At 39.0% G+C, this 27921-nt stretch overlaps 1 protein-coding gene across 7 annotated transcripts in view; it reads right to left on the bottom strand.

Moving 5' to 3' along the window:
* PLCL2 (phospholipase C like 2) overlaps positions 1-27921 on the bottom strand; it is a 208044-nt gene that overhangs the window by 74192 nt on the left and 105931 nt on the right. For all 7 annotated transcript variants that reach the window (XM_063703435.1, XM_004033703.5, XM_063703434.1 and 4 more), the window contains 2 exons: positions 7177-9663; positions 4427-4630 (listed from right to left, as the gene is read on the bottom strand). In XM_063703435.1, the coding sequence (XP_063559505.1) occupies positions 4427-4630; positions 7177-9663 (2691 nt within the window). The remainder of the gene's footprint in view (positions 1-4426; positions 4631-7176; positions 9664-27921) is intronic.

Here is a 27921-nt window from a genome sequence, read left to right as displayed (position 1 = left end):
CTGAGTTCTATTTCACTTCAAACCTCCCAGAGTCCATAATGCCTAATTCTGAGCATAGCCCTTTGCTCAAAAGTGTGCAAGGACTCCCTACTATTTGTTACAGTCCAAGCCTGGATTTCCCAGAATATGTGCTTGAGCATATTTCACCTGTGAGCATGTTTCACCCTACGAACTCATCTTGCAATAGCCTCCTCTTTACCAGTTGAATTCCAACTCATTCTTACAGGTCTAGTTCAAGGCCAATGTTTCACTGAAGTCTTCCTAATCTCTGAACCTGAAACTAACCATTCTCTCCTTTGAAGATTCAAATAATTCATTTATATATTTTAAAATATCTATTTACTATCTATTGTCTATCATCTTATCAGTTATCTATAAACATACTGCAGCATCTCTTCAACTAAATTATAAGCTCCTCAAAGGAAAAAAAAAGACTTTTTCATTTTTATATTACCTCATGTTGCCTAGAATAGTCACTGGTACACAGTAGGCACTCAATAAATACTTGCTGTTGATGAGTGAGCAATGCACGTGCTAAGAGCTTATAAATGGGTGTTGAATTCATCACCAAAAATACAGTAACTTATTTTGTATGTTTTATTGAAATAAACCAATTAAATTTCTATTATATGCCACTTCAAAACAACCAAACATGACATCTTTAAAGCAAATCAACTATTTGGTTCAAAAGTTTGACCCTCTGACTTTATGGTCATGATGTATGATATAATAATGTATGCTGTCCAATGCAATAAATAAGGGGTTGTGGGCAAAAGCCCAACCACATGGCTTAATAATGGAGCCCAGGCACCATCTGTTGAAAAAAAGTAGATAGGTATGAAAAAAGGGACTCAAGGGTCACTTCCATTAAGAGAGGCAGAGAGGACAAGCTGACTGGAGGAAGATGAGCCCTCACAGGTTGAGCCCCAAAATCATGGGATGAAGTACTTAAGGACACTGAGCTTAAGGGGCAAAGACGCCTCATTTAAAGGCCCTGTAAGCCTCCATTTGCATGAGGCCCCCTTCCAGCCCTGCTACAATTTCCCTACCTAGGATTGCTATGTGCAGCTTTTGTGCTCTAGGTTCTAGCAGGAGAGGACTCTAGGGCCCTTGCTCACCATTGGGAGGAAGAAGGGTCATCTGTGTGCCCCAGGCCTCCAGGCACAAGTTCAGCAGGTGCCTTCTATCCCACACTCATGTCTCTGACTGCAGCACTGCTAATAGGGTCATTCCCACTTTCCATCCCAGTCCAGTTCCTACTAAAACTCCCTTAATCTGCCTAGTCTAAGGAGGTGTGTGAATTTCTCTTCTTCTCCACTCCTGAATGGCTCTGATACCTGCCTTCTTGAGCTAGGTCCCAGGCTCACCCCACCACAGGAGCCACGAGAGCACCACAAGTCCTGTAAAAGCACAATTCTGGCAGTTTTCAAGGCCTGTTTGTTGGTAGTAATCACGGCAGCCATTAGGACAACGATCTACATTCTCCGTTTTCACAAAGAAACTAGCACACTTCTGAAATACTATTTTAAATACTATTTTATTAATAGAGTCTAGATATTGAAAAGTAATCACAATCTTGATAGCATAAATACACATCTGTACATTTTAGGAGGTACCATGGCACTGTCCTCACAGGAAGACACACTTTAGGCATGTAGACTGGCCATGACACAGGAGTTCTGGAGGAGTTTCTCAGCTTGCCTTTACTTCTCATTCGCCTCCATACATTATACATGGGAAGTCAACAGAATGAAATAAGATCTTATTTCTAAGGTTAATTTTGGGTCAAGCTCAACATAACATTACAAAAATAAAGAGCTATATTTAGAGTTACGGGCTGTCCGAGACCTTTAGTACATTTCCCATCAATATTTAATCTATTCTGGCTAGCTTTAATAAATTGTCACAAGGTAAGAAACCATTAAGTCACTAAAAAGAACTGCAAAATATTACAAGAGTTATAATATTGCTGCAGCCATAATTTAAATGTAGTTTTAAATATTTTATTAGCTTATTTTATCAGATGGAATTAACAGAACATATTGATAAATTAGGCAGTATAAGGCTGCACAGCTATTTCAATTATACATTATAAAAGAGTAATTTTATAATTTAAAAATTTTAAGCAAGCTAGCATATTCTGTCTTGCCAAATCTATAACAACATAATGATACAGTTAGATGCAAATAAGAGTTACATATTAAGAGCTAGCATCTACCAATCCAAGAGGAAGGGGCAGGGAACCAAGGAGCAATGAGCCATTCCTGAGCCGAATATTGCTATGAGTGCCATAAAGGTTGCTGGTGGCCATATGGATTTTTAACATAGACCATGAGAAACCAGCTATGATCACACACTCTTGATAGAGCAGAAATCAGCCCCTGAACTTGGCCTGCCCTGTTATGTTGTTATCACCTCCACGGGGTACTACCACCCCACTCTCAAGAAGTCCCTGTTAAAAAGCTCGCCATGAAGAAATGTCACTGTATGACTGTCACAGAAATCAAGGAAATGTCTTAGGGGGTAAATCAAATTAGATTTTGGTCAATGAAACAGGTATGTGATTTTATTTGTGGCTTATGCTTAAAAAGCGTTTATAAATATCAGATACTTTTTTTGGCTTCATCTCATAAAACTTAAGTCAAGAACTATTTAGGCAGTCTGGTTCATAGCATGTAAAAGATCTTCAGACTTTTCCATTTTTACCCCTTCTTCCATTTCCCCACCAAAGGAATCTCAGCATGCTTCCTGTGTTGATGTTGGTCCCCAGCCTCACTTTCTCTCCTGGTGGACTTGATGGCTCCCCGAGGATGGGGCTGTTCATATGAGTCTTTGTGGACCCCTTTGGCACTCAGCACAGTGGCACTCAGCACCTGAGGCTCATCAGACACCTGACCCTGGCCTCCCTCCTCTCTGCAGGAGGGTGCCACTCTATGTAGTTTGCTTGCAGTGTCCAATATTCAGCTCCTGGTGTCTCTTAAGGTTACCATGAATGCTAAGAAGGAAACAGCCCCCACTACAGTGTGTGACTACTTCATAGGAATCTACAAAATGCGCAAATATCACTTTTTTTAAGGTAATGAACTCATAAGCTGTTTAAAGCACTGCCTTCTTCTGACTTGTACTTCTAGACTTATTCATCCAAAGACTGAAGAAGCATTTTCCAAAATATATTCTCCAGAATCTTTGTTTTTAGAAATAGTATTCCAATGGTCAAGTCGATTTGTGAAACTGGAAATACTCTGTCACTATCTTGGAACTCATGGTGATAGCAAATAAAAGGTTCTAAGAAATCCTGCAGTAAAGATATCTGATTACTTTTGTTCAAACTAGTATTTCTCAAAATTATTTAGTCAAGGAACTTTCCCCCCATGTGATATTTACTAACATCCTAAGAAACCTACGAAGTAGTCACAATTGAGAAGTGCTGGCCCAACGTCTTTTTTCTTTCCCTTGAATTGCATAAATCCCTCTAAATTACAGCTTTCAGACAACTTATGAAACAGTCAAAAATATTTCTGTTTAGGTTTATGATGCCGATCCTGTTTCGTCCTTGAGCACAGCAAGCTACATCAGAAGAAACCTAGAGTTTCGTGGTCTTAGCTTGTGCTTTTGGAGTGGAGGAGGTAGCAGATGAGGTACTCACCCCCAAGTACTCTAAATAGTACTGGAAGACAGCCTGGCCCATCTGGGAGGGGAGTGTCCAACACCACCCTTAACCCTGATAGGTTGAAGAGTCAATGACAGCTTCAACTACATCACACACTTGAAATGGGTGTCCTTCACCCAATAAATTCTCTCTTAGAGTTATGATAAATAAAAAAATTACAGTAAGAGCAGGATGTGATTAAGAAAATGCAAGGTAAATCTTAAGTAGAAAAATGTAATATTCTAGGTGTCCTGAGGATACCCCATTAGTGTTAGGCTGATTACAAATACAGGTATCACAGAGCAGCTCCTGTAAGAAGGGAAACCACAGCCTAGTGCAGAGTCATGTGATACAGGCACCTGTCCCTCATGGCATTACATTTTTAAGTTAAATTTCTTGCCTTTACCAGTTGAAAAAATGAAAATAAAATGAAAACGAATAAATCAATGACTGGCTGCAGGAGAAGATTTTTAAAAACTCGTTCCTACATCTGTGTGGAAAATAGTGCATCCTTTAAAAATCAGTTCAGATACAGCTGAGAAGCTAACTAATGTTTAATCCAACTGAGGTGAGTGTCTCTGAATTCTGCTTTCAAAAACAACAGAACACTAATCTCTTTCAAATACAGCAAGGTCAGGGGAATTACTTCTCCAGCATAGGTGAATGAAGCATGAAATAGGAAAGTGCACTTCAGCAAAAGCTCCAAAGTATGTCTGCTGTGTTGTCTTAGGGTATCTCTCTCACCCAGGCTATGTAAACGGACAAAGGACAACTCACCATGTCATAAGTTGTTACGATCTTCTTCAGAACCTCCGGCACAATTCCCTGCAGCTCCATTGTGGGGTACTGCTCGCTGAGATTTAGGACCACTAGGGGTGTGTTATCGGGCCCCAGAAAGCGGGGAGACACCGCCAACATGCACTGCATGAGATTGGCCACAGAGGAGAGGCCACACAGCTCCTTGAATGACACCACCGCATTCTGTTAAATGGAATGAAAGGAGCATTTGTAATTAACTGGGGGTTTTAATTTCTCATGGATATTATATTTGATATATCTGATTATGCTTGAACCACCTGGTACAAAAGTTATTAGCAGTGTTATAACAGAATTGGCTAATGATTGTTTTATCCTGGGAAAAATGGCTATTATCCAAAGTAAATGCTGTTATGGACATTTGTAACACCAATTTATCAAAAGTACTGAAAATGCAAATAAGTCAAATTCTTCTGAAGGGCAAGGCTTCTTTTCAGCCCAAAGTTCATAGCAGTGCTGATGCGGATATGCAACTATGAGCAAACAGAGAGAATAGCTCCTGCATTCAAAGAGGGTAAAGATTTAGGAGAAAAAAAATCAAATCAGATTTAAAATAAGTATCAAATATGCCAGCCATACAAAAGGGAAAGAAATATTTGCAAGGTAGAAACCTGAATCTCTCATCTATTTATGCCTGCTGGCTCAAAATCTAAAGAACCTTTGAGGATACTACTGTTCTCTGGTGAGTCTGCCCAGCAGGGACCTTGGTTACCTGTGACCTTCCCCTATTAGTGTCACTGCTGATCCCAATGCCTCTCTCTCTCTTTTTTCTAATCACCAGAGGTATGCCATTTAAATACCCATTAAAGAAAAACCTTCAACACTGTAAAATGCCATGAGCTGGCCTTCTATGAACACTTACTAAGTGCTAAGCCATACTAGGCATATTTATTACACATTACTTCCATTTAATCCACACAGCAAGCCATGTTATGGATGAGAAGACTGAGCCTTAGCTATAATCCTTCTCTGTTTGTCTAGCGTCACACAGCTAGTAAGTGAAGGAGTCAAGATTTTACCTGAAAGCTGTTGATGTTAAGGCCCATGCTTTGAGTCACCGTGAGTAATAACAGGCCAATTATAATCATAATAAGAGTCAGGTGGGCTATTTCAGGCACACCTGGGTCCTGGTCTAGGCCGGGCATGCGGGCAGAGGGGGTGGACGTAGGCCCTGCAGGCCTGTGCCTTCTGCTCTCAAATAATGCAGGTTCTTGGGAATGAACACTTTAGTTTTAAATTTAAACATTTCATTTTTATTAATATTGCTTTAAATATGGACATCAAACTATAGATCATTGGCTCAAATCACTTTGATATTGACAGTTACAGAAATCAATCATGACTGTGATATTTAAAGTGCAGTTCCCCAGTCACTCTTATTGCACCACTTACTCATACCTGCAGTTGTTCTATTTGTTTATCTGCCTGCCTCCCGTCTGTTTCCCCTTCCCACTGCCTGCCCCCAACTAGCATGCAAGCCCCTTAAAGGCAGGCAGTCAATCTGTTTGTTCACCACTGCATCTTCATGGCCTAGATTGCTTGTGCATGGCAGGTGCTCATTCAGTATCACTACCGACTGCTTTGTCAGGTTCAGTGCAGACGAGGCTTTGGAAAAGACAATGCTTGAGCTCTGACAGATCCTCAAAGGAATTCTGTGTTACACACACCACAGCAGCCACTGGGCAGTGGACAATGCACTTGCTCAGAGCTGAGGGTTTACCAAACCACTTTCACCCTCAAAAACAGGGAAAAGCCCTTCATATGTCTGTTATGCTTTTACTTTAAGAGAAAGAAAACAAATTTCCTTATTGTGGGAAGGTCTTTTATTCACGAAGTACACATAGAATTAGTTGATAGGGAAAAAATGTTGAATTTTCTCAGTCAGATTTTATTTGTTGGCATCATTCTCATTGGTCATTTTAAAATATAATTTTTAAAATACAAAATAAACAGACATGGAGCACTTATCACACACACACCACTTCTCACACACTATGACAGGTTAGGGCTGCTGTCTGCATGAGGCAGGCCCTTGCTGTCTAGCTCTGTGTCACTCAGGGGTCCTAGTGTATGGCTAGATGTGTGGGCGATCCTTAATTAAACATGTAATTCCTAACTGACTGCTTTTAGCCATTATATATTTCAGAGGTAATTATTATCTTAAACTTCTAATAAATACAGACATCTCTTTTACTTACAGAATTAGCTATCCTCTCAAATCAAGAGGAGGCTCACTATGCATACACATATATTTATGGCTCATTTAAAGGTTTCCCATCTCCTCAGCATTACAGCTTCGTAAGAAAGGACTGGATCACATCCATTTTACTTTGACCTATATCCTTTTTATTTTGATAGATCATCAATTTGTGTCCCAGGTAAGGAATATTCAGAAATCCCAGAGATTCCCATGTATACTATCAGAAAAAAACAAGGAACTGTTCAGCAGTCATTAACGGGGACTGGGACGAAGGTGTGTAACACAGCAACGAGACTCACCTATCCCAATATGTAATCAATATTTTCAACATCAACTGTATCTTTAGGAAGTTAAATGATAAAAAAGAGACTAGTGGCAAACATTCTAAGAACTAATCAGAATTTTAAAACTACTTAAATATACTATTATTAAAAAACCAATATATTTATAAACTATGGACATGTACTAAGTAGGAAAACCATTGAGTAAATAATTAAACACAAGCACGCACCTGCATGTTTTCTCTCAGATCTGTGGCATCCCGTATAGGGGGCTGGGCATTCTTGAATACCTCATCCACAGTTTTAATCCACAGTGTTCTCAAAGATGCATATTCCCTGGATTTCTTCCCTTTTCTCACAGAAAGGCCCCTTTTATGAGGCTTCCCTCCTCCTCTTCGGTTAGTAATAGCCACGTGGACAAATAAAGAAGCATGTGCAAGGACCTCTCCAGTTAAGGACTGCAGGGGGACATGGCGGTAGCCCGTCTGTAAACATTCAAAGGGAATTGTGTACTGGCCGATGAATTCATCCCCAATGTAGTCATCATCCAGCACTACAAAGCGCACCATGGCCAGTTCAGGCAGGTTGATTTGAAATTCAAAGCTTTCATCAAAAATGGGAGCGTCTCCATTCTGGTGCACTGTTTTTGTCCTTTGTTCTGCACAATCAGCAGGGATTCCATGGATTTCAACATAGACATAAGGATCTACCACATCACCTTTGGCACCTGATCCTTTGGGCTTGGGAAAGTTCTGCCCACTGATGATTTTAATGTGAAGAAGTTGAGGTGAGACCCCTGGGACAGAGTCTTTTGTATTGGCGCTGAAGAAGGAGACCTCCTCCCTCATGATGGCTGGCCGGAGGACATAGCCACAGTTTCCGTTCTGCCTAAACCAGCCAATATTCAGGTCCATCATCAGTCCTGGTGTCTGAAAGTTCATGGCTACAATTTGGCAACCACATTTCCAAAAATCTTGAGGATTCATGTTACTGGAATCAATTCTCATTGGACTGGGAAAAACCCTAGCAAGAAAACGTTTGTTGTAATTTACAAAGTCCCCTGGATTTTCATTGGCGTACTTGCTGGCAAGCACTTCATTAAAGGAACAGACTTCCCAGTACTTCTGAACCTGAAATGACACCTGAAATTCTTTGAACTGAACTGATTTGCAGATGCTGACCAGTTCAGACAGTTCTTTACAAAGCTGAAATCGCTTTACAGGCACATTATTGGGTTGCTCCATGTTCTCTTTTCCCATCCTCTGAGACATTTCTGCTCCTTCATCTTCATCAGTAACATCTCCTTCTACCCCAGAACAATTTGAGGACAGCTTCTTTGCTTTAATTAGTATTTTCCCTTTCAGGACATCTGGGGATGGTAGATAAGATTCCTCAACATTGGGTGATGTTGTATAGAGCTTGTCTCCTAAAAGTTTCTTCATGTGCTGAACCATTACCTTCTGTTGTTTAATGGAACAGTGGTTTTCTAAACACAAGATAAGAGGATACTCTGAAGCAAAGAATGCATACTTGTTAATAATATCAATGACACTGCGGAAAACTATCTGAGAGGTCATGGTGTGGCCTGTGTAAATTACAGGTTCATTGTCCGGCCCATCCCATACATCTAATTCAACACTCCGGCAACCCATTTTAAGAGCTCGAATATATCCTGTGATGTCGGAGGGACCTCGGAACTGATCCTCTATTAAGTATGTATTATGAGATGAGTTTATAAAGTAATGAGACAGAGGTTGCTTCATATCCTGACAGACCTTCTTATGTTCTGGATCAAATATATAACAGTCAGGTGACATAAGGTAATTAGTGAACCCGTCTATGGAGAGCCAGCCCTTTTCCCGACCCTCTTTGGATGGTTCATATTTGTGAATAATTTCAAGGCTTATTTCCTCATTTATATGTGCCACACCCTGTTCTGCCTCAAGAAACATCATAAGGTCCTTGGTATCAAGGAATTCTTTATTGCTTGAAAACTGAACTAAAAGGAAATAAATTTCAGGTCTAGTACAAAGCTCATGAAAAACCTCAATAAATTCTTCCTTTGTGACCTCGGTACCAGCTTTGTCCTTTGATTTATGCAATTCTTTGAACTTAAGCTCAATTTTGCTCGTTTTTAAACCAGGATTGAGGTTTCTGATACATTGCACAGCATTACACAGAGTTATATGTCCAAGGTTATCTACATCGATTTCACTAAACATTTGTGAAACCCAAGAAGTCCTCATGTTATCTTGGCTACTTTCTAACATATCAAGTGTATGTTTTCCATAAGAAATTAGGTACCGCAGTCCCGTAACCCAGATGTTTGCAACATCTGCGGAGTTGGCAACCAAATCCAGTGACTCATAATTCTCTCCATATATGACGGAAAACGCACAATCTTCAGATATCTGGTCAGAAATGCCATTGCTGCGGAATATGTCTGTGTTTTTTCCTGTTCTCACTTCCTTGATGGATTTAATGTCAATCTTGGCTTTCTCAGAATCCTTCTTAGATGGCTCCCACCTTAGGCTCTGCATGTCAGCATCCAGTAAAAAGTACCTATGATAAATTCTAGAGTTGGAGCGAACCTTTTTGAGTTCTGAACCCTCAACCATTGAATTAATACAATCACTTGCACTGCTGATCTTCTTCTCTGTTGGCATGCTGCTGAATGAGACTGTCTTTTTCCGTTCCCTCTTCTGTTTTGTACCATCCTGAGAGGAAAAAAAGACCGTATATTAAAATAACATAAATATAGGTTTCTATGTTCAAGATTATGAATAGAAATTTAATTTCCTTGAAAAAAATCATACTATTAAGATTTCCTATTCTATGTTCCTGTGATGAATGATACTCATTCATCTCTAAAGCTCAGAATTGGCCTTGGAGTTGACAGCCTAATACCAACAGGTATGAAATCATTATTGAATAATTGCAATTCATATTTATCAAGAAGAACAATTTCAGGCCAGGCACGGAGGTTCACACCTATAAACTCAGCACTTTGGGAGGCTAAGGCAGGAGGATTGCTTGAGGTGAGGAGTTTGAGACCAACCTGGGTAATACAGTGAGATCCCATCTCCACAAAAAAAAATTTTTTTTGGCCGGGCATGGCGGCTCATGCCTGTAATCCCAGCACTTTGGGAGGCCAAGAAGGGGCAGATCCCCCGAGGTCAGAAGTTTGAGACCAGCCTGGCCAACGTGCTGAAACCCTGTCTCTACTAAAAATACAAAAATTAGCCGGGCATGGTGGCAGGTGCCTGTAATCCCACCCACTCGGGAGGCTGAGGCAGGAGAATCATTTGAATCCATGAGGCAAAGGTTACAGTGAGCCGAGATTGTGTCACTGCACTCCAGCCTGGGCAACAGAGTGAGAATCCGTCTCAAAAAAAAAAAAAATTGATTAGCCGGATATGGTGGCTCATGCCTGTAGTCCTAGCTATTCAGGGGGCTGAGATGGGAAGATTGCTTGAGCCCAGGAGATTGAGGCTGCAATGAGCTATGATCTTGCCACAGCACTCCAATCTGGACAACAGAACAAGATCCTGTCTCAAAAAATAGAAAGAAAGAAACAATTTTCAGAGCCCAGAGAAAAGTGAAAATAAAATGCAGGATTCCTTGATTAAAAATTATTAAGAATTTCAAGGTGACAGAGGAGCTAAGTGAAGCCCAGGGCTGAGTCAGTGTGAAGCCTGTGCAACTGTACAGGTCATACACCATGGAACAGGCCCTGTTTCTACGTACGCCTCCTACACCAATACTTCTCAAAGGCTTGTCACCAGACCACCTGCCTCAGAATCATCTGGGTTACCTGGTTGCAATGCAGATTGCTAGGCCCATGGAACCAGCTCCCTGGGGCTGGTGCCCAGGAATTTACATCAAGGTAGCACTCCATGTGATGGAGGATGTACCCTAAGTTTAAAAACCATTTCCTGACTACTTGGGCTAAGACGTCTAGACTATTTCTGGAAACTATTTGCACCAAATGATGAGAAACAGCTAAGTACAAACCAATTAAGTATCTGTTAAATGGGAATTCCAGCAGAGATTCCTCTCTCCAAAGTCTCACACTAGATCAGTCATCAGTATACATCAGATAGACATGTAAGTCTGAGATGAAGGGCTAGATTATAGCTGTTGGAGCTCCTAAAATCGTAGAGTTGGATTTATTAAAACCTATTACTATGCCCCAATGCTTAGAACAATGTCACCTTGTACCTTAATATTAATAGATTATTAAAAGGACTAAGTTTAAAACTTCAGGCAGCACTTATTTCTAAAGAAGTTATTAGCATCACCAGTAAGGCACTGTTCAACTTTCCTGCTTAAGGTAACATGTTCTCATCTTAAGGGGCTGACATCCACATCTGTGTGTGTATTTAAGTCCTTCCTTGTATGGAGACCTTTATTATTTGAAAAAAGTGCTCAAATTACCTCAAAAGATCTTTCACAATTTTAAACCTAAAAGATGATACTGCCTTTCAGTATGTGTATAAAATCTATGACAAATTTTCAGTATTCATTGTATTTATAAATAAGAAATAGGGATGGGAGTTGGAATTATATCACTTTCATGACAAAGAAAAGAACATTGTTGAATATTATCCAAAGGCAATTCTAATTTTCCTGCTCTGGATAGAAAATATCTGTATTTTAAAAAGCTATTATGCTATACTCTATCTCTGAAATTTAAAACCACTTTTACTTTCTAACTACCTATACTTCCAAAAGCAATTTGCAGAAGGTAATTAAACTTAAACTTTAAATCATATGGGTATCATTTTCCTCAAAGTTTCAAAATGAACCATAGAAGCTTTTGTGATCTGAGTGCCAAGACAAAACATAAAAGCCACAAGGTAGAATATTTCTTTACAATTATATCCTCAGAACAATAAAGTGCAAAATACATAAAAACTGTGGTAATTGTATCTGTAAGATACATTATATTAAAGCCATTTCAAATCCCTAAAGCATAGATTGTATTACATCAATTTGAGTGAGTTAGCATGAAATTAGTTTTGTAATCAGCCATGCATAAGGACATGAAACAAATGTATAATTTTCTATTTTTCAGAATGACGTCTTTAGTTTTTTTTTCCCAGTAGAGACGGGGTTTCACCATGTTAGCCAGGATGGTCTCGATCTCCTGACCTCGTGATCCACCTGCCTCAGCCTCCCAAAGTGCTGGGATTACAGGTGTGAGCCACCACACCTGACCGATGTCTTTAGTTTTTAAAAGACACATTTACCTTTGATAAAGACAACATACTGACTCAGGGAATTTTATAATCTTTATATATCGTGTCTCAAAGATGACACTAGTAGAACAATTACAAAAATATATGGAGGTGGTTTATCCACTGATCCATTAAGAAATATATAGTATTTTCTCAACATTGTAATCTTTTATTCTTTCATTTTTACAGGCTGATTAATATTCCGTTACACTTTCTAATTTGTTATAAATGATACATTTCAGATAAACAGGTTTCTTTTTTATTAAGAGGGAAAAGGCCTAATAGCAAAGTAAGTTAATAACATACACACATGCTCACATACCCATGTATGTGGAACAGGCAGCAGCTTAAACACCACACTGTGGCTTTAAGAACATTGCCATGCTTTTCACAAACTAGCCCAGGCTTTGAATGGAGACTTCTGGTTATCAGTTGCAGACACATGAACATGATGGCCACCCAACCACGGGCAGATATAATGACATCAAGGACACCCCTTAGCAGAGACTTCCTGTCTCTTCCTCTCCCTCCATCTGCTGTTGCCTAGAACTGTCTCCATAGCACATCAAGGCCTGAATCTGCTTCTCCTTCCTCACTAGCAGATAAAGTGATCAGAAAACACCGATAGAGGAGTATGCTTGTTTAGAGACCAATAAGGAAGAGAACAGATGTGAGCTTGCGCTCCTTAATGGGTGGACCAGAATCTCTGGCTGGGAGCAACAAGTGGATGTGAATACAGGAGAAGCTGGCGAAATGGTCTTCCACAGCCAGGAGAAAAGGAAGGGGAGGACAGAAGCACTTGTGTGGGAGGGAAGGAGAACTGGTGTTCAATGGCAGGAGATTGAGCCCCAAATTGCCTAATTCCTGGAATCCTTATCCCACTCTTACTCATTTCAACTTGGCTTTCATTGTTCAGCCTGGCAGTGATCAAATACTTGCCTAAGCTAAGTAGCTGGTCAGAAGCAGAGAGCTAGGATCTATTGTTTATGCTGCCTTGTAATGCAAGCTAGTTTAAACTAAATAATGAAAATTATTCAACCTACATGTGCTATACATATACCTTTTTAACTGGAAGAACATTAAATGCATAATACTCACATGCATTAACCATCTAAAACCAGAGGAAAAAATGCAGGTTTCTGCTGAGACACTTGTGCCTCAAAATACTTTTAAAAAATAGTATAAACTATTTCTCAGAATTGGCTGTTATACTGTGAAGGAGTACTCATCACCCAAAGCTTCTGAGTGGTGAATACAACAGAAGGGAAACTTGGTGCAATTCTGCTACTCTATTAGCACTTAGTAACCTCAAGAGAAAGAATACACAAACAGTGTCTGGACTGCAAGAAAACCAGCTTCCAAAGAACCTACCTCCATATCAACCCTGAAATTTTGCATTTCTTGACAATCTTAAAATTTAGAACTAGAAAGAAACAAAGGTTCATTTGTACATTAGCCAACAGAATAACAATTTCATACCGGGAATGATTTTAGATGAAGCAATGAACTAGAAAGAGGCTAGGGAAACATTCTGCACCACAGCAAATTCAGGAAAAATAAAAATGTTTATAAACTCATATTTAGCATTAAAAATATAAATAGCCATATTGAGTCCTATAGAAAAACATACATCTTTCTTACATAACTGCCTACTTTATTTAATAGAAGGCTGTCACTAAAAATAGGAGGCCACTAAAATTACCATCTGGGATACTTAAGTAGTGGCAATTTCATAAATGGGCATGGGTAATTTCATAAATTCTCATCTTGAAATGGGATAAGGAATAGGTGAACCTCATTTCTTCTGCTGGCAACAAAGTGTCTGGCACTGATTCAATCGATGTAGCTTGCTCTGGAGAAGAGGAACAAGAAACCGGGTTGTGGAGTTGCAGTCTTGTCTAAGGGCACACAGATAGTTAATGCCCTGCTGGAAGAAAATCACCTCCTGTTTCCTATTCCACTTGAAATACTTGAAAGACTTCCACTTGAAAGACTCCTGTCTTTCAAGACTCATTTGTTCCCATTTTCTGTTTGATTATTCCTCAAAAAACATCATGAGAAAATGATGTTTCAATATCCAGATTCAATACCCTGGTCAAAACAGTCACCAAGTCTAAGCAGTCATTCTGGTGTGGGGCTAGGGTGTGGGCATGGGGTGGCTCAGAATGGGGAGAGGGTGTAGTATGAAAACAAAGCAGCCGTTTATCTCTCTGGTTTGCTTGAATCAAGTTATTTAATCTGAAATATAAATAACATTAAAGAAAGGTAGGGGATCATCATGTTTATCAAGGGGTATTTAGAATTAGAGTTGAGAAACTGGGGGTTAGAAAAATTTCTCTTTTACACAACAATACAAAACTAAACAAAAAAAACCCAAGAAAGAACTTGAAGTCCATTAAACGAGCACAGCAAGGCCTGACCTTTCTTCAACTCAATAACAATAACTCTGAATTGAAAGAATAAGTCATGCCAGGCACATAAGGGCTACCTTGCAAAGTTTTTCACACATCTTTAAAACTTTGATGTGCTCTCTAAGATGAGAAAAAAGAAGAAAAGGGGGAATTTGGAGCAAGACAGTCACTCTGAAGGTCATTTTATAAAATAAAATGAAATGAAAAAGAATAAAATAATATAAAGGAAAGCTAGGAACAGTTAAATGCTGCTTCTTGCTCATGTGGAAAGGCCCTTTATTGCAAGTAACAGAAACTCCTTGGCCTGTGGATGCCTCTCCTCCATGGGCGCTCCTCTTCCGTCATGTCCTCTACAGTATTCTGTATTCCAAAAGCTCACCCCTGCCCTAGCTTTGCAGAGTCTATGAGGGCTCAGATCTTAGGAGCCTATGGGTGACTTAAAAAGTCATGAAGTGGGGGCAAGTAAAGTTTAGAGGGTGGTTTACAATACAGAAAGCCAACATAGAATATCACTTCTACCCTAACAAGTAAAAGCCCAATAATCTATAAAATCATAACTGTTCTTGTATGCATCAGAGAGCCACGGTCACACAGAAACCAAGGGAACGGAATTTCAAAGAGTAACACGCCCCTCCAAGGAGAAATAGGACACAAGAAACTGTTCTGGGTTTGGTAGAGTGTGGGAAGAAGATGTGGCCACCATGGAAGCAGGTAAGAGGAAATCAGATAAAATTTTAAGGAATTCCTAAAAGCCAAGTGTGGCCCAGTGTATCCATCTAGGGTAAGCGGGAGTGCCAGACACAGGAAGAGTTTGCACTCATTTGTAAATCTTCTCCATGGGTGCTCCTGAGAAAAACTGGGGGTAGAGCAGGGCCACTGGGAAAAGGGTAGAGGCAGAACCCATCCACCTCTGGAACCAGGCAAAGATCCATTGCCCCAGGGTGTAGCAGAACCTCTTGTAATCAGGAGCCTGCATCAACAAAAGCACAGCTCTGCTATGACCAGTAGAGTGGCAGAAAACTATCACCTGCCCAAATTCTAAACAGATACAGGCAGAGTTTGGCTGCCACAGGGAGCAGGGCAGGTTAGGACAGGTGAGAAGGCCCATTCCTGAGGCCCAGGTGCATAGGGCTGCCTAAGACTGAAACTGGATCAGCAGGACCAAAAATTCTCCCTGACCCTACCAGAAGCCTAGCACCAAAATGCAAGCAGTCTACCATTACAGGAGGGACAAGAACATGGGAAGAGACCCCTTTCTGACACAGGCATTCACAGCTGAGAGCTGAGGGCAGAGCAGGAACTCTGAGTAAACCCTCTAGTATGCTACCTGCTTCCTTCACACAAAACACGAGGTAACAGTAGCCCACCAGTGGAGAAATTTGAAGCCAGTGGTACATTGAAGGTAACAATGGCAACACAAATCCCAAACCTGGCCCAATTACTGACTCAATCTTCCCAACACTAATGACCTGGAAGAAGAGATATGCTCATTTCTGAGCACATCATTTACTTCAGTCTCTATTAACCATGATTTTTGTATCCAATAAAAATTGCAGGTCATACCAAAAAAGTAAAAAGAAAAACAAAACAAAATCAACAAAAAAAATTGTCAAGAGATAAAGCAATCAACAGAGCCAGACTCTAGAAGTGACTCAGAAGATGCTGAAACTATTAAATGGGAAGATTAAAACAACTATGATTAATATGTTAAAAGATCTAGTGGAAAAAGTGGACAATATGCATGATCAGATGGTATATTTCCACAGAAAGATGGGAATTATAAAATATGGTCCAAAGGAAATACTGTTAAAAAAAACCCCACATCAGAGATGATGAATTCCTTGATAGGGTAATAAGCAGACTAAATACAGTCAAGAAAAGAATCTGTAAACTTGCAGATAGGTCAATAGAAATTATCCAAATGAAAATACAAGGAAACAGAAGAGTATATACATATATTTTTTTGGAAAAACAAAACAGAGCATCTAAGAGCTGTTATCTAACATACGTGAAAACAAAGTCCCTGTAGGAAAAACAGGAGAGATAATAGGGCAACAAAATATTTGAAGAGATAATTTCCTAGAATTTTCCAAGTTAAGCAGCTTAAGAATAAGAAGCTCAAGCAGGATCAAACACACACACACACCTGGATATGTCATAGTTACACTGCTGAAAACCAATTAAAGAGAAAAGCTTTGAGGCAGCCAAAGAAAAAAGAAAGTCACATATAGAAAAACATCAGTAACAATTCTAGTTCAGATGATGGGGAAAAATGGAAAGTCTTTCCTCTAAGATCTGGAACAGGACAAGGATGTCCATTTTTTACCACTTTTATTCAACATAGTATTTGTAGTCCTAGCCAGAGTAATTAGGCAACAGAAAGAGAGAAAGGGGATCCAAATTGGAAAGAAATAAGTCAAACTGTCCTTGTTTGTAGATGACATGATCTTATATTTAAAAAAATCTAAAGACTCCATCAACAAACTCTTAGAACTGATAAACAAATTCAGCAAAGTTGCAAGATACAAAATTAGTATCTTTACTAATAGTATCATTACTGTATGTCAACAGTGAAATCAAAATTAGTATCATTACTATATGCCAATAGTGAAAGCAAGAAAGCAATCACATTTATAATAGTTATAAAAATAAATAGAAATAAATGTAACCAAAGAAGTGAAATATCTCTACAATGAAAATGATAGAGCACTAATGAAACTGAAGAAGATACACCGAAACAATGGAAAGCCATCCCGTGTTCATGCATTACAAGAATTAATATTGTTAAGATGTCCATACTACCCAAAATGATCTATCGATTTAATGCAATACTTATCAATGACATTCTGCACAGAAGTAAAAAAAAAAAAATCCTAACATTCATATGGAACCCCAAAAGACCCCAAATAGCCAAAGCAATACTGAGTAAAAAGAACAAAGCTGGAGGCATCATCATACTACCTGACTACAAAATATACTACAAAGCTATAGTAACCAAAACAGCATGGTACGGGCATCAAAACAGACACATAGACCAATGGAACAGAACAGAGAACCCAGAAATAAATCAATGCATTTACAGCCAACTAATTTTCAACAAAGGCACCAAGAACATACATTACGGAAAGGACAGTCTCTTCAATAAACAGTGCTAGGAAAACCAGATATCCATATGCAAAGAATAAAACTAGATCCCTATCTCTTACCATATACAAAAATCAAATCAAAATGGATTAAAGACTTAAATGTAAGACCTGAAACTATGAAACTACCAGAAGAAAACACTGGGGAAACAATTCAGCTGGGCGAGATGTTTTTTAGGATAAGATTTCAAAAGCACAAGTCACAAAAACAAAAATAAATAAATGGGATTACATTTGTAAAAACAGCAAAAGAAACAATCAACAGAGTGAAAAGAGAGAGTATACAGAATGGGAGAAAATATGTGCAAACTGTCCAATGAGGCATTAATAACAGCAGCAAAAAAAAGCAATTAAAAAATGGGCAAATTATCTAAATAGACATTTTCAAAAAATATATACAAATGGCCAACAAGTATATGAAAAAACGCTCAGCATCACTAATCATCAGGGAAATGCTTATCAAAACCACAATGAGGATATCATTGCATCCCTGTTAAATTGGCTATTATCAAAAAGACAAAAAAAAGCTGGTGTAGATGTGAAGAAAGGTATACTGTTAGTGGAAATGTAAATTAGTATAGCCATTTTGGAAAACAGTATGAAAGTTTCTCAAAAAAGCTAAAAATAGAACCACCATATAATCCAGTAATCCCTCTGCTGGATATATATCCAAAAGAAAGGAAATCAGTACATTGAAGAAATACTGGCACATCCATGTTTATCACAGTGCTATTCACAATAGCCAAAATATGGACTCAATCTAAGAGTCCATTAATGGATGGATAGATTTTTAAAATATGGTAAGTATACATAATGGGATATTATTCACCCATAAAAAGAACAAAATACTGTCATTTGCAGCAACATGGATGGAACTGGAGGACATCATTAAATAAATCAGACACAGAAAGACAAATGTCACATGTACTCATAGGTGAGAGCTAAAAAAGTTAAACTCATGGATGTAGAGAGTAGAATGGTGGTTATCAGAGGCTTGGGAAGGGCAGGAAGGAGGGGGAATAAAGAGAAGATGGTTAATGGGTATAAAATGACAGAAGAAATAAGTTCTAGAGTTTGACAGCACAGTAGGTTGACTACAGTCATTAATACTTTATTGTATATTTCAAAAGAGGAGATTTGGAATATTCTCAACACAAAGAAATTATAAATGTTTGACATGACTGATGTCCTAATTACCCTGATTTGATCATTTTACATTGTATGCATGTATCAAAATATCACATGTACTCCCACAAATATATATAATAATAATGTATCAATTGAAAAAAATAAAAGATAATTCTAGTTCAGATGGATTACAGGTGATCCACTTATATCTACAAGTTGTTTACTTGGCCACCAGCCTGCAAATGTACTATGTATAACGGACAGTTTTATGGGAAAAGTTATTCTCTTTTAAAGGACTGTAGTCCCTAAATTCACCTGTGCTTTCAAAGACAAAGGCATCTCTAACTTAGATGTTAGTCTTTGAAAGGTCACAGGTGAGTTTCAGAGGCTCTACAAGACTGTGATTAGATTCTCAAAGGGATCTGCAAACTCACCTCCCTTTCTCTAAGAAGTTTAGAATCATGGCCTTATTAACATAAACTTTAGAAGACAAAGAGGAAGATTATCACTTCCTAAGAGAAAATGTCAACCTTAAATGCCAGAGTAAAGGCAGAGGATAAATGTTTTACAGAGTTGTGAAGGAAATTTTAAGGCTATCCAAAAGAGAAATGACAATCTGGGAAACAGGGAAGAAATGAAAACTACATAATTTATAGATATAAGTAACACAATTTTATTAATAAAAACAGCAAAGTCAAGCACACAAGGAACTTTTATTGATAGCTGTGAAATGGTTTTCTTTATACCAGAGTAGAACAAAATAATTCAATAGTTTATCAACTTTCTAGTTTAGGAATCACCCACAGAAATACTATGCGCCACAAGATGTGAGCTAGCACTGCATGTCCTCTGTGCCTCGGTTTCCTCACCTGTAAAATAGCCATCAAAATAATACCTATTCCCCAAATGTTATTTATGGTACCTACCTCACAGGGTTGTTACAATGATAAGATGAGTTCATATTTGAAAACTGCTGTAAACACTGCCTGGAATTTTGTAGACTGTACATTAGATCCTGTTCAATAAATACATTTCAGTCTGAAATTATTTCTTCATGGAAGAACAACAAAGACAAATACCATCATAAATATGTCACTGCAATACTCTAAACACTTAGGATTTGTTGAAAGATAATCCTATCACAGAAGAAACAGAATGAACGTCACCCTCTCTGAGTCTTGTTTAACTGATGCACAACCAAACGTATGTGATGCCCAAGATATACTAGGAAACTGTCAAAGATAGCCAGCTGCCCTCTCAAAAAGCTTCAGAAGGCTGCATCCCCACACCCATAGGGAAAAAAAACCAGTTCTCAAAGTCTTGTGTTAATTTTAAAGCCCATCAATTTAATTAAAATGATCATTTAAGTCTTGTATAAGTATTCACATAAGAGTACAAATTTGAAGCAATGATCCCCCATCATCTCCAGAATATTTTTATCTAAAAAATGATCAAATGACCTCACTCAAAGCACTTTGTGACTGGAATTATTCAGATGATTCCTTCTATTTCACACTCTCCTGTTATTTGCAATGTGGATAAACCTACAGCACCCAAAACAGCTACATGTGAAGAAAACAAATTTCCAATTTCTGTGAAAGGAAGCTTTCAAAGTCACGTTAAAGGTTCCAAATAACTCAAATATGTAATGGGTTACATCTGCCTTTAAAACAATGGTGTCTCTAATTGTGAAATCATAGGACCATAATGACATACAATACTGCTTTCACAACAACACTCTTTTGGCAAAGCATTTTCACTACTACCAAAATGTTTCCTGATAGTAAATATATAAAGCCACAATCTACATCTGTGTCCAGTGCAAACTGCAATAAAATTCACAGTTTTCTCCAGTAGTGAAAAACTTAACGGTAAGCACTGAGCTCCTATAAATTACACTAGTGATCCTTCAGATTCTAGTGAAAATAATGATGTTAATAAATTTTAATTTATGATTATAATGGTACTTAAGTGGCAAAATTTGGTGTGAAAACTGTGTTTCTCAACTGTGGATATGTAGTTTCACATCCAGCACATTATAGAGCCTGCTGACTTCCTATACTACAGAGCTATTTAAAGATGTAGTTATATAACTTTAATTGGTAATAACTGTCTAGTAAATTGCACTGAATTTTAAAAGATATGCAAGTTGAATCACATAATGCGAAAAATATGATCAATTCTAAGAGTAACTTCTAAATCATTAATTTTCTTTCCCCTACACTGTGCTGGTTCTTCACTATTTCAGGATAACTTTGAAGAAAAAAATTATTTTCCTCATTTTTTAATCCTTAACTCTGGCACTGCTTGGGGTTGAGGGAAAAAATGCAATCCAGGGGTTGATGCAGGAGTTAGAAGGAAAGTTTCTTAGAGATCCATCAGCATGCAGGGGCAAAGCTATTGCCCTGGGACACATCACATCCACCAGAGCAAACAAAGAATAGTAACTCTTCAAGTCAGAAATTTTAATAATTCCATAATTATTTTAAAATTAAGGAGAATTGCCCCACTGACAATTTATTATGTGATCACTTTGTTTATTATTTCCTATCTTGTCTTGCAGGAAAATAACTTCTTCCTGGAGCCTTTTTTAACCAAATGGTTTATCTGCATATGAAATTAATGTGTGTGGCTGGACGCAGTGGCTCATGCCTGTAATCCCAGCACTTTGGGAGGCCGAGGCGGGTGGATCATGAGGTCAGGAGATCGAGACCATCCTGGCTAATACTGTGAAACCCCATCTCTACTAAAAATACAAAAAATTAGCCAGGCCTGGTGGCAGGCGCCTGTAATCCCAGCTACTTGGGAGGCTGAGGCAGGGGAATTGCTTGAACCCCGGAGGTGGAGGTTGCAGTGAGCTGAGATTGCGCCACTGCATCACTGCACTCCAGCCTGGACAACAGAGTGAGACTCCATCTCAAAAAAAAAAAAAAAAAAAGAAATTAATGTGTATGTGGAAGGGGACAATTAGATCGGAAAAATAAGAAAAGAAACTAAATAATGAATTACATAAAAGAGAAACTCAGCTTTCTACAAAACACTCATAAGTTCCAAACCATTCATGAGCCACCCTAGTTCAGCCCTCAGTGTTCTCTCTTCTCTAAACTCTTACAGTATTTATAGTGTCTACCCTGTAATTTAGCATAATTAATTACAGTCTTATTCGGTTATCTAATTGTTTTATGTGGGTCAGTCTTATCTCCTCAAGTAGAAGGTAAACTTTTAAAGGGAATGGGCCTTATCTTCTAAAGCCTCTGGCCGGACCAATTTTGACAGTCAGAATAGAAACTCTTTTCAATGAACTGGTCATCTTAATAAAGCCAATGATGGCCTTGGAACTAACAGAAAGACAAAATAAGCTAATTATTTAACTTATCAAAATGACTGTTTATGTAAGGTATATGTGTTTTTAAAAGAAGCATAAGTCATTTTTTTGTTTCTTCACTTGAGGGATGACAGATCATATAACTTTTATATCAAGCATCTTCAAAAGAATTTTTCGAAACATCTCAGTACAAGAGGTCTTTTGGATGTAAAATAGTATGAAGACAAAGTTGATAGTACAAGGATAGATAGGTAAATGATTAAATTTTAAGATTTTTCAACTTTGGCTGTTTTATCTATAATATTTATTTAAAAATCAAATAATTACAATTCTATAGCAATACCAGTCAATGTTCAAATGACTATTTCTGTAACAAAATGTTCACTGCCTACCAAACGGCCACATGGAGATAAATCTGTTAACAAAACTTTTTTTTTTTTTTTGATAACAGCATCCTCTGTGTTCTGATTTATAAATTGGGTCTCTACCATATCTCTTTTTCAGCTCTTTCCTCAAATTCCTGTAAAACCAAATTCACCCTGGCTCCCTGACCAGCTTCCTTATGTCACTGGCCCATTTCCCTTATGGTCCCACTGTCTGAATCTTCTGACCTAGGAATTTGGAATCATATATAGCTCAAATTTAATAATTACACAGTTACTATGTATTCAACAATCCTATAACACGAGTATTATCAAGATCTTCAGTTCCAGAGAGATAAGGTAACTTGCCTACAGGTGTCCAGCTGGAGGCTGGAAGGGAAGAGAGTGGTCTACCCTCTTCCTTCCTGGGTAGGAAGGCCCTGAGTCCAGGGCAGGACGTGGTGTCAGTCTCGCCCACGGGAAGGCCTAAGTGTCCTGATGCCCTGAGTCGCAGCCCACTCCTCTCACTATAACCATTCCTGTAACAATGGCTACTTCTGCCAGTTCTTGAGTGCTCTCCATGTGCTAAGCCTGGGACTCAGTGTTTTGCTTCTTTCTATTCCTCAAAACAACTCAGTAGGTGTGCTCACGTAATTGTTCCAGGTTAGATTGCAGCTTCCCAGAGTAGGATATCTATGTTCCTCAGCCACTTCTGGGGCCAGTGCTGATTTCCCTGCCCATATTATTCTCTGTCCTAACCTTTCATCTCCAAATGTGGCCCCATACTAGAGGTCTGGCTGAAACCCTAGGCCTTCGGTGAAAGGGTTTACTTTACTTGAGTGTGGCTAACCTCTCTTCTCTTAAATCCTTTTGTGCTTAAAGTCAGTACCATAGAGACAACACATGTTTGTAAAATCTGTAAACCTTCCCAACCAGAGCATACACTTTTAAGAAGCAGAATTCAGGCTGAAAAAATTTATTTTTGGCTTATTGAATCCTCCACGGAGCCTAAGGCCACATTACACATAGAGTTTGTCTAATACATCACAAAAAAGAGCAGAATTATACTTGTCAATGGAAAAAAAATAAGCCCAATTTTAGTAATGTAATCCAAAGTCTACAGCTAAAATGCTAAAATCAAAATGGTTTAAAATACAAAACTTCAAATATTAGATTTTAATATATTATGTGGAGAAGAGAAAGCCAATCAGAGTGAACAACAATTGCATGGATTTGGGGTAGGTAGAGAGACTGCAATGTTGGAAGAAGCTCACAAGCCTGGGGGAAGGATCAGAAAAAAGGAGGCTGGATATGAGTTCCGGGCAACACTGCGAAGCACAGCTAGCCTGCCTCTATTGTGAGGGGAGCCAGCACCTCCTTAGAGAAGGCCCTGCGGCCTGAGAGTGCACGTTCCTGGGCTGCAGACAGAACAAATACAAATATGTACAAAACTGATAATCATCTGCATTTCCCCTTTGTGTGCAAATACAACTCACCACCTGTTTTTTAAAAGGTCAACAAACGGAAGAAGTCTCTTTTGTTTTACCACACTAAGAATCACCAGCTTATACATGTAGGCATTTATTTTGTTTCTGCCTTAACACCCTAAATAAACTACACTAAAGGACATATGATGTTTAAATAGCCTCTGGTTGGAAAAATTCATGCAGGGGATCAAGTTCCCAAGAACTAAGTCCTTGCCCAGCCCTTGGCTGGAATTTCCTTCTGATGGGCATGGATCTTGTGGGGAGGACAATGTGACCACCTGCTTAGCTGTGCAGGATCCTGCTCTTGCTTGGCTTCCAAGAAGGGGAGCCCTGCAGGCACTGGCCTGTGCTCACCACACACCTTTGGACACTCTAATTCAGATTCTCCAATCTCAGCTCTTGTCTCTTCCATACTCTGGCCTTCTCACCTATCTCATCACGATGCCTGTATAGCCCACAAATGGGGAAGAGATGCAAATGGGGGTTATTTGCTGGATGTAATAACGGAGCTGTGGTGAGCACTGTGGAGAGCAGGTAGTGGTTCCTTTCACAAAGGGAACACGGTGGTAGAAGGGGGATGTCAGAAGCTAAATATCAAGTCTCTTGAGCCCCCGAATGAATGAATGAATGAACTCAAAGAGCACCACTTGTAGGATCACCATTTCAAACACCAAGTAGAAATCTATATATTTTAAAAACAGTTTTAAAATAATTACAATTATCTCAAAATGTTATAATACGCATTGCTGTAAATCCACTTTGCAAAATTAATGAGTAATTTAAAAATTCCAGCAAATCTCAAATCCACTGCTTTTCTACTTAGAGGTGTTATATGCAAATAAAAGATTTCCTAATACAAACATCTGCTGAAGTGGTACAGACATGCTCACAGTCTTTGTATCTACTTGGCAGAGAGCAACAATATACATCCACTTTGTCATACCCATAGTAAGCTCCACTTTTTTAAATTAAAAGCCATGCTTGGGTTAAGAAATCAATAAAAACGTCAATATCTGCATGGCCCGAATCCAGAAGACTCAAGTGATTAATCTAAAGCATTTGCAAAATAGAGTAATGTGAATTTGGACTGCAGAAGGTCCAGTTCTGCCATTTTCCTGAATCACTGTATACCTTTCTAAAACCACAAGTCCCTTCCAAATTAATTAGCTCATCAAACTAAAATAAAAAGCAGTTTTAAAAACCAGCAAAATCTCATCATTAATGTATTTTAAATGGCATATGCTGCCAGTGACTAAAGCAATTTAACTGCTTCAATGAATCTTGTGTCACCATTACCAGGCCTCACTGCTGTTAAGTCCCATCTACTGAGAGAAAATTACCAGGGGTAAATGTACAATTAATTTCACACAGGCACCAAATTCATTCTAAATACAGCTTCCTGAACCTAGCTCATGTTTTAAATAATATGGCACAGAACATACGATTAAGAGGGTCTCTATACCATTTTGTATAGACTATAAAACCAAGAAGCTCAGGCAATCCTACAAAGTACACACTGCATAGTAGTTTTGAGAGTTGGAACTGGAAGGGCCTTGCATTAATAATATGGATGCTGATGTGAGAATAAAATATAGGCATTTATAAGTCATGCTTAGATTTTACATAAAAGTATTATAACATAAGCTTAAAATGCCACATCTAATTATACTGTATTTTATTTCATTAAAGTTATCCAGAAATAAAAACATGGACAAATTCTACCTGCAAGCTAACTACCAAATCCCCTTATTAATAAGCAGGATGCTATCCTTATTCCAAGAGTCAGGCTGCCATACCAATTACCAATTCTAACAAGGCTTTAATTCCAGAGTTTTGAAGCTGACCCTTCAGTCCATTACACAACTCTATACTGACTCACTAAAGTTCAAGCTACTTAGAGAGGAGACCTTTGGAGAGAGAGCACTGGGAATGAAATGGTGTCCCAACAGAAGGTTCTGACAGGAGGGAACACATGAGGTCCCCAGCACCTGCAAACCACAGGAATGCCTTGAACCTCCAGCAACTGGTGAACTATATTACCCAAGGTAGAATGACATCTAAAGTGGGACAGTTAAAAAGAGTGAACGTGGGTATCAATAAACATGCCACATCAACAGCGACTGCCCTGGGCAAACTGAAACGTATGATCATCCTACCTGAAAGTGACCTTATTAATAACGTGTTAAGTTCTAAGTCCCAGGCACTGGAAATGCAGGTACAATCAAAGTATAATCTCAGCTACAGGGGTATTCTCATCCTGACTGGCAGTCAGGCAGGTTCCCAGTTCTAGTCTGTCTGGACACTTTCAACTCGTAGGCTTCACCAAAGGTCTCCTCACCTTTCAACCTGTAGGCTTCACCTTGTCCAGTCTGGGAGTCCATGCTACCCAGGCCAGGAACCCACTTCTACCTGCTTGTGAAGTCTGGCTTAGTCTTGCTGCCTTGAACCCAGGAGATGAACAGCCATGTGTATCTTTGGGCATGGTGGCTGAATCCTTATGACTGCTTTTTGTTTATTTCCTGAGGCTGGCTACAGTTCTCCCTACCCTCTGCCCCTTCATGGGCATGGATCCTTAATCCAATCCTTAGCCTGCCTGGCTAGAACTGAGTCCTTGCCCAGCCCTTGGCTGGAATTTCCTTCTGATGGGCATGGATCTTGTAGGGAGGACAATGTGGCCACCTGCTTAGCTATGCAGGACCCTGCTCTTGCTTGGCTACCAGGAAGGGGAGCCCTGCAGGCACTGGCCTGTGCTCACCACACACCTTTGGATGCTGTAATTCAGATTCTCCAATCTCAGCTCTTGCCTCTCCCACACTCTGGCCTTCTCACCTATCTCACCACGATGCCTGTATAGCCCACAAATGGGGAAGAGATGCAAATGGGGGTTATTTGCTGGATGTGATAACGGAGGTGTGGTGAGCACTGTGGAGGGCAATTAGTGGTTCCCTTCACAAAGGGAACACAGTGGTAGAAGGGGGATGTTAGAAGCTAAATGTGAGTTCTCAGAGCTGAAGAAAGGAGGTGAGGTGCCAGGAAGGGTGAAGGCACTGACGGCTGGGCTGTTCCAGGTGACCTTCTTAAGAGATCACTGGTCAGTTTTTCTGATGATTGAATCAGGGCCATCACCACTCCACCCCGATCACCACCCAATCCCTCTGCCCTGTTCATATGCATGTGTATTGTATCTCTCATTTTAAGTCAAAACACTAATACATTACACACATATGACATCATTACTATCACATGTCACCACTGACAATCTTGGACTCTCTAATATCCCTCCATCATCTGAAAATTCAACTCTTCAAGTTCAGAAATTCTTTGCAGGGCTGCTGAGTTGAGTCTGTGGCTCATGGCACTTAAGAAATGCATCTAAAAATTAGATTATCTTTTAATGTAATTTGAATCATCTCCCCTCCTCCCTCAATCTAAATATGACGGTAAAATTCACTTAGGTTTACTGAAAATTATAATGGCAACACAGAAATCACATTTTGTCCTCTGGAAAGAACTGGAGTTTTAGCTAAACCATGTTTTATTCCAATTATAAATTTATTTTTTAAGTAATTTAGTTGTACTTTTGAAAGCATTACTGTAGAACAGTTTTTAATTTAATAAGACTAAAACTTGAAAACACAGGCTATAAAAAATAAGATGCAACCAGGAATATGGGAAAACCAACCCTCTCCATGGCCTGTATCCATTCTCCAGGGGCAGTCTCATCTTGTGGCCCACTACCCCATACTTCCAGATAAAACTGGAAGGTTCCTTGAGTTAGAAGATATAATGGATTTTCTTTATCAATTAATTTTTCTTTAAGAATTAAAAAGAACATTTCAAAAAGAATGAAGAGAATAAAGTATGGAGAATAAAACCCAT

Source organism: Gorilla gorilla, chromosome 2 (genome assembly GCF_029281585.2).
Source record: "Gorilla gorilla gorilla isolate KB3781 chromosome 2, NHGRI_mGorGor1-v2.1_pri, whole genome shotgun sequence".
Lineage (NCBI taxonomy): Eukaryota > Metazoa > Chordata > Mammalia > Primates > Hominidae > Gorilla > Gorilla gorilla.
The sequence above is the reverse complement of the archived record's forward strand: the minus strand, read 5'-3'. Positions and strand labels throughout refer to the sequence as shown.